Below are 12,850 nucleotides of genomic sequence, written 5' to 3' on the forward strand. Positions count from 1 at the left end.
GGAGGGCCGGCGGGAGGTCGGGTTGCGGAGAGGGGGCGGGGCTCAGAGGGGCGGGGGCGGGGCTGCAGGGACGGGGCGCGCGCTGGGGGCGGGGCTATGGAGAAAGCGGGGGCGGGGCCGGGGCTGCGGGCGGCGCGGCGAGGAGGGAGCGGCTTCCCGCCCTGCCCGGCTGCGCCCGGGCTCCCGGCCTCTGTGCTCCCTCGGCGGGTGTCCGGCGCCCCGGGGGAGTCCGGCATTAAGCCGCAAGCTGAAAACTCTTGCAGAGAGAGACGCCGACAGGCCGGAGAAGAAGCCCGGGGCGTCTCCTGGGAGGGCCGGCCCCGCCCAGCCGGCCCCACCGACGACCCCCCCCCCCGCCCCGCCCACGCCGGCCCCACCGACGACCCCCCCCCCGCCCCGCCCACGCCGGCCCCACCGACGACCCCCCCCCGCCCCGCCCACGCCGGCCCCACTGACGACGCCCCCCCCGCCCCGCCCACGCCGGCCCCACCGACGACCCCCCCCCCCCCCGCCCCGCCCAGCCGGCCCCACCGACGACCACCCCCGCCCCGCCCCGCCCACGCCGGCCCCACCGACGACCCCCCCCCCGCCCCGCCCCGCCCACGCCGGCCCCACCGACGACCCCCCCCCGCCCCGCCCCGCCCACGCCGGCCCCACCGACGACCCCCCCCCGCCCCGCCCCGCCCACGCCGGCCCCACCGACGACCCCCCACCCCCGCCCCGCCCACGCCGGCCCCACCGACGACCCCCCACCCCCCGCCCCGCCCCGCCCACGCCGGCCCCACCGACGACCCCCCCACCCCCCCGCCCCGCCCCGCCCACGCCGGCCCCACCGACGACCCCCCCACCCCCCGCCCCGCCCCGCCCACGCCGGCCCCACCGACGACCCCCCACCCCCCGCCCCGCCCCGCCCACGCCGGCCCCACCGACGACCCCCCACCCCCCGCCCCGCCCCGCCCACGCCGGCCCCACCGACGACCCCCCACCCCCCGCCCCGCCCCGCCCACGCCGGCCCCACCGACGACCCCACCCCCCGCCCCGCCCCGCCCACGCCGGCCCCACCGACGACCCCCCCCCCCCGCCCCGCCCCGCCCACGCCGGCCCCACCGACGACCCGCCCCCCCCCGCCCCGCCCCGCCCACGCCGGCCCCACCGACGACCCCCCCACCCCTCGCCCCGCCCACGCCCCCGCGTGCAGCGCACCCGCGCGGTCCTGCCGCTCTCCCACGGTTGGAAGGAAGTGACCGGAGGAGCAGGGAGCCAAGCATTTATTCCGCGCGGACCGGCGGTGGCCGTCCCGGGCCGCCCCCACGCCCCCCTCGTGCTACCATCCTTCAGCGGGTGCCAGGCAGACTGCCCGCCTCCCGCCCGCTTCTCTCTCTCAGCTAGAGCCGGGACTTGGGCTCCGGGGGCGGGTGGGGCCCGGGCACCGAGCGGGGCGGGCGGCGGTGTTTGAGCGCGAGGGGCAAAGCCAGCGGGAAGGAAGGGAGACGGGGCGCTCGGCATGTGGGAGACCCGTGGAGGAATGCAGGTGAGAGGGGAGGGGTCAGCCCCTGCGGAAGTTCCTGCGAAAGTGCCCGGGCGGGAGCAGGTGGCGCTGGATCCAGGCCCTGTAGGAAGAGACCCGGGCATACACCCCGGGGAGTCCGGGCTCAGCACAGCCCCTGCTGAAGCTCACCACCCTGCCTGCACCCAGCGCCTGTCCCGCAGCTGACAGACCAGGGGGCCCCCGGAGTCGCCCTGAAGGAAACAGGAATGACAAACAGGGGCAGTGGGACTCTGGTCTGCGGAGCAGGGGTGGGAGCTCTCAGACTGAGGCTAACGTCAGGGAGCACGTGGGAGAGGGTCGGATGCTGGAGGCAGGGGGAGGTCCCCTTGGGGCTCTAGGTAGCTGGCGTGGTCGCCCCAGTTTCCATCTTGGAGCTGTTCCTCCCTGCAGCCTGCGTATCAGCTCTAGCTGCCTCTTTTTTTTGTTTGTTTTTAACGGTTCAGAGAGGTCAAGCACTTTGCTGAAGGTTGCACAGCTAGTAAAAGCAGTGCTGGGATGCAGTCGCTTTTTTATGGTTGCTGTTGTTATTCTCCCAAAGCCTTTCTGCTTCTTCCAATGCACTCTGCCTCCCTTACAGGTCGCCTGGCATCTCTGGTCCTGGACCCCTGTCCCTCTCACCCCTGCCACACCTGCTCACATCCTATGACAGTTGGAGCCTGCGCGTTCTGCTTTTTTTTTGTCAGGATGGTTCTGGACTCATTACGAGAAATACTGTCAAGTCCGGTTCCAAGCCAGACGCTGTTCTACCTTGGGTGAGAAAAGCCCTTGGCCTCGGGGAGCTAGATCAGAAGATGCCACCCCTGCCCCAAGTCCAGGATCCAGCCTGCTTCCCAGGGTCTCTTAGGGTTAGGGAGGTGACCAGAGCCTTTGGCTAAGCACGGAGGAGGGAGTTACATCACAGGTTCCCTGTGAAAGGGGGGGCTCCGCTTCCTACTCCCGCTGCACTTTTGGGGAAACTGAGGCCTGGGGGGGTGTCCAGTGACTCTCCCAGAGCCTGCGGTGCATCAGGGGCAGGAATGCGGGTTGGACGGGACTGACCTCACAGAATCCATTTTGGCCCTGGACGTCACCAGCGCAAAGCATGTTCTTGGTGATGGGCTCTGGGTAGTAGAGCCTGCGACAGCTGTCTAGGCCAACCACACGCACGTCTGCCTCCTGCAGCCTGCGGGGCTCAGGCAGGGCCACTGTGGAACACAGGGACAGTGGCTTAGGCGCTCTCAGGGGCCGCGCGGTGGTGCGCCGCCGAGCCCCCAGCCAGCTCCCTGTGGACAGCCCAGAGCAGCAGCTCCATGGCATCTGTTCCCAGGGCCTACGTTCCTGTCTTGCCAGTGGGGAGGCGGATGCGGGACCAAGGCAGGGCTGAGTGGTGCGGAATGAGGCCTGGGCCAGCCTCTACCATGATGTGAGGCTCAGAGAGGAGACTGGGGTGACTCACTCCGCTCCTGGAGTGCCTTCCCCTCGGGCCAGCTCCCCGAGCCCCGAGCCCCTTGCCCCTCACCCACCGTCCTGCTGGACATCCCCCCAGCCAGTCACCCAGCAGAGGGAGCCTGCAGGGAAGTCCGCGCCTGGTGGAGCCAGGGCAATGGGTCTGATGGTGCTGGAGAAAGGCATGGGGCGTGCCAGCTTCAAGAGAGCCACGTCACCGCCCTGGAGAGCGTCCCCGGTGAAGAAGGGGTGCCGGATGGCACAGACGACAGCCACGGAGATGGAGCCCCGGAGTACAGCGCAGCCTCTCCCAGCTGGACCCTCAGGTCCTTCAGGCTCGTGGAGCTGGTGGGAAGCAGAGAGGATGTGGTGGGCTCGGAGGGCGGAGGCTGGTGGCTTGGCTTCACCGGGCTAGCTCCGCTGGGGTGGGGGCGTAGCGCCGAAGGGACCTCTGCTCTGCCCTGGCCTTCTGAGTCGGATCACAGGAGCACAGGGCTCCCCTCTGGGCCCTTGTTCCCGAGAAGTGTTGTCTGGCCCGGAGAGATTCCCAAGTAAAGTCCAGCTCCTGGTGACGGAGATCAGCCTTGGGCTGTGGCTAGCCCTCCCAGCGGCAGGGCCTGTCCTGGTGGGGACAGAGCAGACACAGCCCTGCTCTTCTGGGCCAGACGGACAGCTGGGGCGCAGCGCCAATATGGTGGGTCGGGGTTCTGGGGGAGCAGGGTCGGGCTGAGCCAGAGTGGTGGGCAGGGAGACTACGTTCTCGGCAGGGGCTGGGGTGGTGACCCCACAGAGCAGGCAGGGGTGCAAGTTGGGGGAGCTGCATTTGGGGGGCTGCAGAACGCGTGGAGCGTGTCAGCAGGCCCCCCACCGGCATCTGAGGACAGCAGGTGGGCAGGCAGCGTGTCTCCCTTGGGGAGGACCCATTTGGAAGCGCGGAGAGCAGGAGCTTGTGCTGAAAGTGCAGGTCCTCAGGGAGCCATGCACTCTCTGCCTGAGGCCTGTGCCCCGGAGGGATAAGCTGTCCCAGCAGGACTGCCGCTAACCCCAGTGTCCCTTTCCTTGGGGTCCACATCCCGCAACTGCCTTTTGCTTATGATACGGTCTCAAGCAAATCACTCACCTCTCTGTGCCTTAGTTTCCCATCCTGGAACCTGGGGGTAAAAGTGTCTACCTATGGAGGTTGTCCTGAGTGTGCTTGGGACTGTGCACTAGGGCAGGAAGCCCCCGGTAGCCATCGGTCATGATTTCCAGGACTGGACATCTCCCGAGGACATTCCAGGAACAGCCCCAGCATGAAATGGCCAAGGCTTATTTACCCCAAAATGACACCTGGGACCAGCCGGTTGTGTTTTAATTATCCTGTCTGCTAAGGTTAAGCTGACCCCATAGTTCAGCTCCGGGAGGGACACCTTGATTGTGGAGTCTCTCTCTGTAGACTTCAGTGCTCGATTGCTTTATGGGAGCTTTGTTCTGCTTTTTGTTTTCAAGTATCATGAAGGGGCATCTAGCTCCGGAACGTTCTCTGCTTCCTCGCAGCCCCGCGCTGGGCCGCGAGACTCACAATCGCTGAAACGGGGAGGAATGAATCAACTAAGTGCAGCGCATGCACACAGCGGGGCAACGTCCAGCAATAGGAGGAGGGAATTTCTGACACTCGCTGCCATAATGTGGTTGACCCTTGAAGACATTCCGCCCCGTGCGACAGGACAGACTCTGGAGAAATGGACTGTAGGATTTGGCTGCGATGAGGTCTCTGCGGTCATCAGAACCGTGGAGACGGAAGTAGAGGGGGGTGCTGGGCCGGGAAGGGGGTCTGAGAGCTTAATGGGCACAGAGCTTCAGTTTGGGAGGACAGAGTGTTCCCAGGTGGAGGGGGGGGGGTCCCTCAGCAGTGTGAACTGCGCACCGAGAAAGGATTCAGATGATCGGTCTTAGGCTGTGCCTTTAACCAGTCCCCAAAATTGGAAACAAGTTCGTGACTTCCAAGTACCTTCAGATAAATAAAGTGTGTTTTGTTTCCTAATTTGAAAGGAGTGTCCGGCGTCTGAGGCGCCCAGCCCTCGCCGCAGGGCTCCGAACCACCTGGGCCCAGGTGCCGTTCCGCAGCCACGATCCCCTTCCCCGCGCTTGGCCCCGTGGCATCTCACGGCCCGGGCCACCCGGTGTGGGGAGGCCGGACTCACCTGGAGACACAGTGGGCGGCGGTGAGCACCCACTGGTGGCCGATGAGACTGCCCCCGCAGACGTGCTGGCCCCGGTCACGCAGGCTGACCTGCCAGGGCCACTGCCGGGGCACAGCCGCTGCGCCCCCAACGATGTGGGCCTCCGGGCTAAAGCCGCTCCCTGGTGGAGAGACGGGGTCACCGGCCGGGCTCCTCTGGGAAAACAGGACCCAGGTCCGGGCCGGAGAGCTGGGCCCTCCTCCCGCCTCCAGCGTGGACGCCGTAGCCAGCTCTTTCTGAACCGCAGATAGCACAGCCCAGTGGAACTCTCTACGGCGGTGCGCCTGCTCTGCGTGCGGGCCAGTGCGGGCCAGGCCCCTGGCCACGGGAGGGAAGCGTCCCTGGGATTGGGAACCGGACTTTTTCATCTGAATCGTAAGTAATCGAGACGTCAGCAGCCCCCGAGGGTGGCTGGCGGCACCGGGTTGGAGAAGGAGGCGGACCTCCCGTCTTCCTGCCCTGGACGGCGTTTGCACGACTACGATTTTGAAGCATAAATAACACGAGTTGGCAGAAAGTCCTGCCTGTGGTCCCGGCCCGGCTTGGGGAGGGGGGGGGCAGCTCAGAAGCCTCAGTCTCCCAACCCGTGCCTCGACGTCCTCCTGAGTCCCACGCGGAGGAGCTGCTCCAAGGTAAAGGACCCTGAGAGCTGATGGTTACGGCAGGGCACACGGCTGTGACGGTTCCCGCACACAGACCCGCTGGTGCGGGCTGTGGGGGGACCCAAGGACGGTCTGGATCGAGTGTCCCCCTCCCCCGCCCCGTCTCCCGGGGAGCTGGGAAGCAAGGAGCCCAGGAGGGACCGTGGAGGATGCGTGTGGCTGCAGGAGGCCCCGGGTGGGGGGGTCGTGGACAGGGTCCCCCCAGTCAGAGGCCCGGGTTCCAGGCAGCTGGGCGCTCTGGCCTGGGGACTCACCCCTTTCTCCCAGGAACGGGAGCATGAGGAGCACCGGGAGGAGCCACATCTGCAGGCAGAGGCAGGGGTGGAGAGTGCGGGAAGCCCAGTGGGCAGGGGTGGGGGGCTGCGGGACCAGCCTCCCCACAGGTCTCCCCACAGCCAAGACCGGGGGCTCCAGAGAGGAGAAACCGGGTGGCCCCCAGCCTGTGACCCTGCCCTTGTGGGGGTCCGTACCAACCCCGCCCTGGGAATGAGCGCAGGCAGACAGGGGGCTGGAGAGGGGACACCTGGCCCTCCTGCTCCCCACAGCCCCCTCCTCACCGGGACAGATGTCGGCCGCGACCCGCCAGGGACTCTAGGTTCTCCGTGAGCCTTGGTGGCTCCTGACTCTGGCATGGTGTCACGCTGGCCTGGAGCGACACCCAGCCCCTCCCTCTTGGTTTCCCATCTCTTCCCTGTCCCTGGCGGTCCCGGATGCATCAGGGCAGGACAGAAGCCACTGGCTGCTGGTGTGGGGGCGGTACTGGGGCGTTGGGGTGGGGGTCAAGCAGAGGGATCCAGGGCACAGGGATCCTGGGTTCCCCAGGTGCTGGCAGCCAGCCAAGTTGATTGCTTGGTTCCTGATGTTCCTGGGAGAGCTCTCCACCCCCTCACTGCCTGCCAGGGACAGATAAGAAAGGTCAGCCGTCCCTGCCACGTGGGCTGTGCCATCACTGAGACCCAGGCCGCCCCAGGCTGGGACCTGCTCCCTGACACAGAGCTGCTCCCTCCTGCCCTGGCTGTAGCTCCCATCGGGCTAGAGCCCTTTCCCCTCTGCCAGGAAGTGACCCTAGGGCCCCCCTGAAGATAAGTTACTGTCCCAGACACCACCGACCTCCTCCCTGGGAGACTCCCCACTTGTGGCTGCTGGCTAGGTCCCACTGATGGGCAATGGTGTCACAACCGTGGTCACACAGCTGTCCCTCCCAGCCAGCCCCCTCAGGGTCCTGCTGTCAGCTCTGTCTCCTGCCCTGCCCTCGGGGAAGAGGGCCTGGTCCCTCCCTGGCCCCCCGGGGCCCAGCCCCAGGCTCTGGGACACAGCCATCCCAGCAAGGCAAGGCCACACCAGGGGTCAGGGATCAGGCTTTGGGGAACGGGGTGGGATCTGAGGTGAGAAGCCCGGCCCGGAGTGACCTTCAGTGTCTGCCTAGTCCAGGTGCAGAACAAACACAGAGCGGGAAGGCCTGGGAGGTTCCGGGAGCTGCCGGCCCCAGGGAGCTGTGTCCCTGTTGACTCTGGCAAGGCAGGAGACACCTGAGCGCATCTTATCTCCGGCAGCCACTCCCCTTCCTGCCCCCGCCCCATGTGCCTCTGGCTTCCCGCAAATGCTGTCCATCCGGGGAGGTGGAAGGCAGAGGGGCCAGCCCTGGGGGGCGCAGGGCAGCCATGGGCCGGGAGGTCTGGCTCTTCACAGAGTGGCCCGTGCTGGGCGGGCGGCCTTCCGTCTGGCTCAGACTGTGCCCTCGGCCCCTCGCCGGACCCCTCATAAACGCAGGCACCGGTGCGGGTCTTCGCGTGTTTGAGCACATTCTCATGTAGGAAACGTCGATTCCACTCCTGGACCAGCGCGAGTGCATGGCTCAGTGCCTTGAGTGCATTCCCAGTGCTGCTCCCCCTCCCGCCATCGAGCTCCAGGGTGTTTTGTTTTTTAAAGATTTTATTTATTTATTTGGCAGACAGAGGTCACAAGTAGGCAGAGAGGCAAGCAGAGAGAGAGGAAGAAGCAGGGTCCCTGTTGAGCAGAGAGCACGATGTGGGGCTCGATCCCAGGACCCTGGAATCATGACCTGAGCTGAAGGCAAAGGCTTTAACCCACTGAGCCACCCAGGCGCCCCAAGCTCCGGGGTGTTTTTCTCCACCAAACTGGTACCACAGCCCTCCACGGCTGCTCAGCCATGCCCTCCCCAGCCCCAGGGCCTTTGCACGGGAGTGCTTTACCAGGCGGCTCAAGCTTGCACTTACGTGGTTTAAAAACCCAACCAGAAAATTTCTCTCGTCTTCGTGGTAAAAATCGTAATTTGTTTCCCAGTTACAGACATGTTATTCTTCCGAACAGAAGATGCAGATGTCTGGAAGGTCACGGCCAAGAAGTAAAACCACCCCAGATCCCACCAGTCGTGCTGCCTGCCGAGGGCCCAGTCTCTCCCCTGTCGTCAACGGTCAGGAATGTCCTGCATTGGCCCCTCAGCCTCTCGGCGTGTCCCCACGGCGGGCCGGCAGATCCCCACGACCCAAGTCCAGGAGTTTCCGGGCACTGACTGATCTCACCACCCCAGGCTCAGACTCATCTCACAGGGGTCAGTGGACACATCCGCACGGCCCGCTCCCCCACCGAGGGAGACCTGCAGCTGCTCCTGTTTCCACCTGGGCACACACTCGTAGTTCACTTGTCCGTTCACCTGTGTGGAAAAGCTTTCTAGTCCTGCGGGATGCCTAGAGCTGTGAACCCCCATGGGGCTCAGGCCAATAGCTCCTCAGGACTGTGGGTAAGGCTGTCCCTGGTGCGGCTCCCAACACCCCGCCAAGGTGAGTGCCCAGAGACTTCTCCGTCATGGCCGTGGGGCCTGCTCCGGGGCAGCCCAGGAAAGCACACCCACGTTCTGGCCTCCTCTTGCCCCCTGCTCCCCAGGGCCGGAGCATCAGCCTGTTGGCTCCCTGATCCCAGCTGCCAGTGGGCATTTCTTCCCGCAGAGCCCAGCGTCTGGAACTCAGAGCCAACCTGAGAGGGCACCCTGGGAGGGTCAGGGAAGACTCTCACCCAACAAGCAGACATCTCCCGGGATGGGGAGAGACACCCGAGTCACATCCAGGTCACGTTTGCATGGTGACTGGCTAATTCAGAGAACAGGCCATGCGAAAGAAGTTGGACGGACAGAGGGATGGGTGGGTGAGTAGACCGAATCCTGGGACTCAGATCAGTCCCCTTTGGGACCACCCACCGTACCAGATGGTGACCTCCAGGGCGGGACAGAGCTAGAGGCTGTGACCCCGGAGTGGAGCCGGCACTGAGAGCCTCGCTGTCCCTTTCCAAGCCTGGAAGGACACCGCCCCAGGGCAGCCCTCTGCACATCGGGGCTGGGGGACATACTCCCTTGGAAAGCCACGTTGCCCATGGTCAGTCTGTCCCACAAAGACTCTGACCACACTCCGGTCATTCCTCAAGCTCTTTAATCGGACAGAGACAGCAGGATGAGGCGCCCTCGCCCCACTGGCCTCTCATCCCACTCCCCAGCATCTCCCTGCTCCATCTGCTGGTGGCTTGGGAAGCTGTGGACACAGAGAAGGGCAGACGAGAAGGTGGGGCCCAGTCCGGGACCAGGGGCCAGGGCTGAAGCAGCAGGTGCCAGGAGGAGGTGGGAGCCGCTGCCCCAGGCCGGGTCAGGGGCCGCTCTGGATCTGCCGTGTGATCCACGGCTTGTAGGTCTGGACGCGAGCGTAGACCCCAGGGATGTTGCGCAGGCCACAGCCGTAGCCCCAGCTGACCACGCCCACCAAGTACCAGACACACTTCACCTTGCAGACCAGGGGGCCACCAGAGTCGCCCTGCGGGAGGAGAGGGAGGGCTGAGTGGTCCCCCGACCCCCACCCCCCGCAGCAGGGGCTGGCCGGGGCCCGGGATGGGACTCACGTAGCAGGAGCCGCGGCCCTCGGTGCCGGCACACAGCATGTCATCCTGGATGATCTTCCCAAGCTGGTGGTGCTCGGAGGCGTTGTGGTACAGCTGGTCGCAGACGCCGTTCTCCACCACCTGCACTGCCACCTGCTGTAGGCGGTAAGGCGGGGGCAGCGGCTCTGGGGAGAGAAGCCACCGGGGCTGGCGGCGCGTCCTGCCGCTGGGTCAGATCTCCCTCCCGAGGGGAGGGCTGGGGTGGGCGGGACATGAGGCCAGAGACCCCGCCCCTGCGCCGGTGGCCCCTTCTCTTTCCTTCCCGGAACCGCCACCACCCGCCCCCAGGAGTTCCCGGGGATGACGGCCCCCACCCCGGACTCACCGTGCATCCCGATGGAGCCCCAGCCGGTCACCCAGCACTGGTCCTCCAGGATGACCTCCAGCTGGGCTGACGAGAGCCTGACCGGCTTGACGTTAGCAGCGCCTTCCACAGAGTCCGACAGCTGGAGCAGGGCGATGTCCGCGCCCAGGCCGGCGGAGACGTAGTCAGGGTGGACGATGACACGGCTCACGTTCAGCAGCGCCCTGCCCCCGTACAGGTACACGTCCCCGGCGTGGATGCGGTAGGCGGAGGGGTCGGCCTCCTTCCTGAGGTCAAAAGAAGCCACGGAGGTGGGTCCCCCGGGGGTAGCCACCGCAGAGGGTGGCCTTGGCAGTTCCAGACTGGGTCCTCCCGTGAGCCCTGACTCCCCTGCCACGTCCCACCCAGAGCTGGACAGCAGCGTGGGGGACTCACCGGGAAATGCAGTGGGCGGCGGTCAGCACCCACCGCGGGTGGACGAGGGACCCCCCGCAGATGTGCACCCAGGAGGCCCAGTGGTAAGCATAGATTCTCAGGCTGACCTGCCACGGCCACTTCCCCTGTGGGGCGTTGTTGCCGCCGATGATGCCCACCAGCTCACGATCAGGGATGGGCGCTGAGGAAGCGACAGGGGGCGGCACTGAGGCCCTCCTGGAGTGAGTGGCCGGAGGAGCTGGCTGAGCTGAGCGCCCCCCCACCCCAGGGCCCCACAGCAGCTGGAACTAGACACAAGGTTCCAGGGGTCTCTGGGGAAGGGAGGAGTTCCATGGGGTCAGGACTCACCTGGGCTGCGAGCAATGGAGTTCCCCAAGAAGAAGGTCGAAAGCACCAGCCACAGCATCTGAGGGAGAGAGGGCAGGGAGGGATAGCTGGGATTCAGGCCCCGGGCTCAGGGACAGAGAGGGCCGGGAGCTTCTGCGGGTGTCTTGGAGGGGCAGCACCCTTACCTTGCCAGGACTCCGTGGGCCTCTGCTCTGGGGGCCTTTTGAGCCCCTTTATCTCTTGGTCACAGGAAGTAAACAGGTGGCTGGGTCAGCCATGCCCTTGGAGGGGAGGATGGGGAAGAAGGGCGGCCCAGCCTGGGTGCTTCCCCACCTACCGCCCGCCCCCAACCCCCCCTTTCAGCCACTGCAGACACATCGTCTTCCCCTGCGTTGGCCTGACCTGTCAGGGCAGGTGCAAAGTCCTATGGGGTCTGCCGGGGCCTCCCCACCTGGGGAGAGTCTCCAGCCCCGTGCCCTACCCTGAGTGGGCCAACCAGCCTCCGGCTGCAGCCCCCAGGCCTCCACACCCCGTACCTTCTCTCACGTGTCAGGAGCAGCCTGTGTGTCACCTTCCCCAAGAGCGACTCAGGAAGGTGACGCCCCAGCCCCGTTCAGAACCTCCTGTCCCTGAGCTCCAAGCGCGGAACAGCGCCTGTGGTCAATGGTGACAGTGATTCGGATTGGCTTGGGGCCACTGGGCCTCAGGAACCCGGGGGAAGGTCGCTGGGGAGATGGCATACCTCGACCCGGACTCCCCTCCAGCGGGGACAGAGGATAAAGGGCCGTGATAGGGGACACGTGCTGAGTGGCCCGGCCCAGCCCTGTTTGTCCAGGGCACGTGGGCACAGGGCAATGAAGAGGACAGAGTGAGCCCAGGGGACCCCACGGGGCATGGGTGCATGGAGAAGCCTGGGCCCCTAGTCTTGGAGAGCCCCGTGCCAAACACGGCAGCGTGTGGGCAGGCGGAGGGGGTGAGGTCCTCCTGGAGTCAGTGAGCAGGGTCTAAGCCCCGCACCCCAGCCTTCGAGGGGAGGCTTGGGGTCTCCCAAGCACGCCCAAGACCGACAGCCCATCAGAGAAATCTTTGCGCCTAGCATCTGGGAAGAGAGACGAGGGAGGACATGGGTCACTGAGGGAAAACGGCCATCTAGAGGCATGGAAGGCGGGAGCACGGGGGCCCGGCATCTTCCTGACTCAGATCTGGGCCTGACGGCCAGTTCCTCACACCCTCCAGCCTCTGCTGCCACAGCGCGGGGAGTGACGCTGGGGGCACGAACGAGCAGCAGCGGCATGGCAGCACCCAGGGTGCTCTCTGTGCCAGTGGTGAGGACGGGGTCCCTTATCTGGAGGACAGCAACCTCAGGCCCTCGCTCCTTGGCCACCGGTGCTTCAGCTGTTGAGCAACGGCCCCCAGGGGCAGGACACCTGCTTGCCGTGATAGGGTCGGGACCAGACCACCCGGAGAAGGCAGAGAGATAGCATCAGAGGAAGGATTGGGGGCCGCGTGGCAGGGGGCTTGCAACCGTCAGGACTGTGGCCAGGATGCCTGGTTCAGGGATGTCGTTGGGTCAGGAATGTGGCTGCCCGGGGCTGGTTGCGAAAGGTCTTGGCTGGGCAGAAGACTGGGCAGGGGGTCTCGGCACAGAGCGGAGAGTCGGGGGCGTCACAGGAACCTGGAGGGAGGAGCGTCCGTCTCCACATTTCCTCCACGGCCCCCGTGGTGACCCAGTCTTTGGGCACAAACAGAAACCCAACAACAACGAACGGGGGCACCCTGGCTTTGGCAGAACTCTCTGGCAAGACCTGGAAGGCCCTCCCACGTGTTTCCGGGAGCCCTCACAAAGTCTCCCTTCTGCGGCGGCGGGGGTCAGGTCTCTGCATTGCACAGCAAATGCCCGGTGTCTGTGGGGACGTCCCCGACGGGAAGAGGCTTTCCTGGGGCCACTTTGACGGAGCCGTTGAGATGCTCCAAATCAAAGCAG

The 12,850-nt window shown here is 66.0% G+C and overlaps 2 protein-coding genes across 2 annotated transcripts; both read right to left on the reverse strand.

Annotated features, from left to right (window-relative positions):
• Positions 1–1,546: 1,546 nt before the first annotated feature.
• Positions 1,547–6,574, reverse strand: LOC125091108 (tryptase-like). Its single transcript, XM_047714548.1, is given in 8 exon segments — positions 1,547–1,683; positions 1,686–1,740; positions 2,588–2,733; positions 3,052–3,267; positions 3,270–3,319; positions 5,158–5,317; positions 6,113–6,161; positions 6,416–6,574. Coding segments are annotated over 8 exon segments (972 nt in total).
• A 2,716-nt stretch (positions 6,575–9,290) lies between these two features.
• Positions 9,291–10,981, reverse strand: LOC125090220 (serine protease 29-like). The gene is made up of 5 exons (XM_047712758.1): positions 10,888–10,981; positions 10,540–10,720; positions 10,126–10,391; positions 9,762–9,925; positions 9,291–9,676 (listed from the first exon to the last, which is right to left on the reverse strand). Exons 1-5 carry the CDS (start codon positions 10,943–10,945, stop codon positions 9,512–9,514), a joined length of 834 nt encoding a protein of 277 aa, XP_047568714.1. The 5' UTR covers positions 10,946–10,981; the 3' UTR covers positions 9,291–9,511.
• Positions 10,982–12,850: the final 1,869 nt, after the last annotated feature.

Source organism: Lutra lutra, chromosome 18 (genome assembly GCF_902655055.1).
Source record: "Lutra lutra chromosome 18, mLutLut1.2, whole genome shotgun sequence".
Taxonomy (NCBI): Eukaryota; Metazoa; Chordata; class Mammalia; order Carnivora; family Mustelidae; genus Lutra; species Lutra lutra.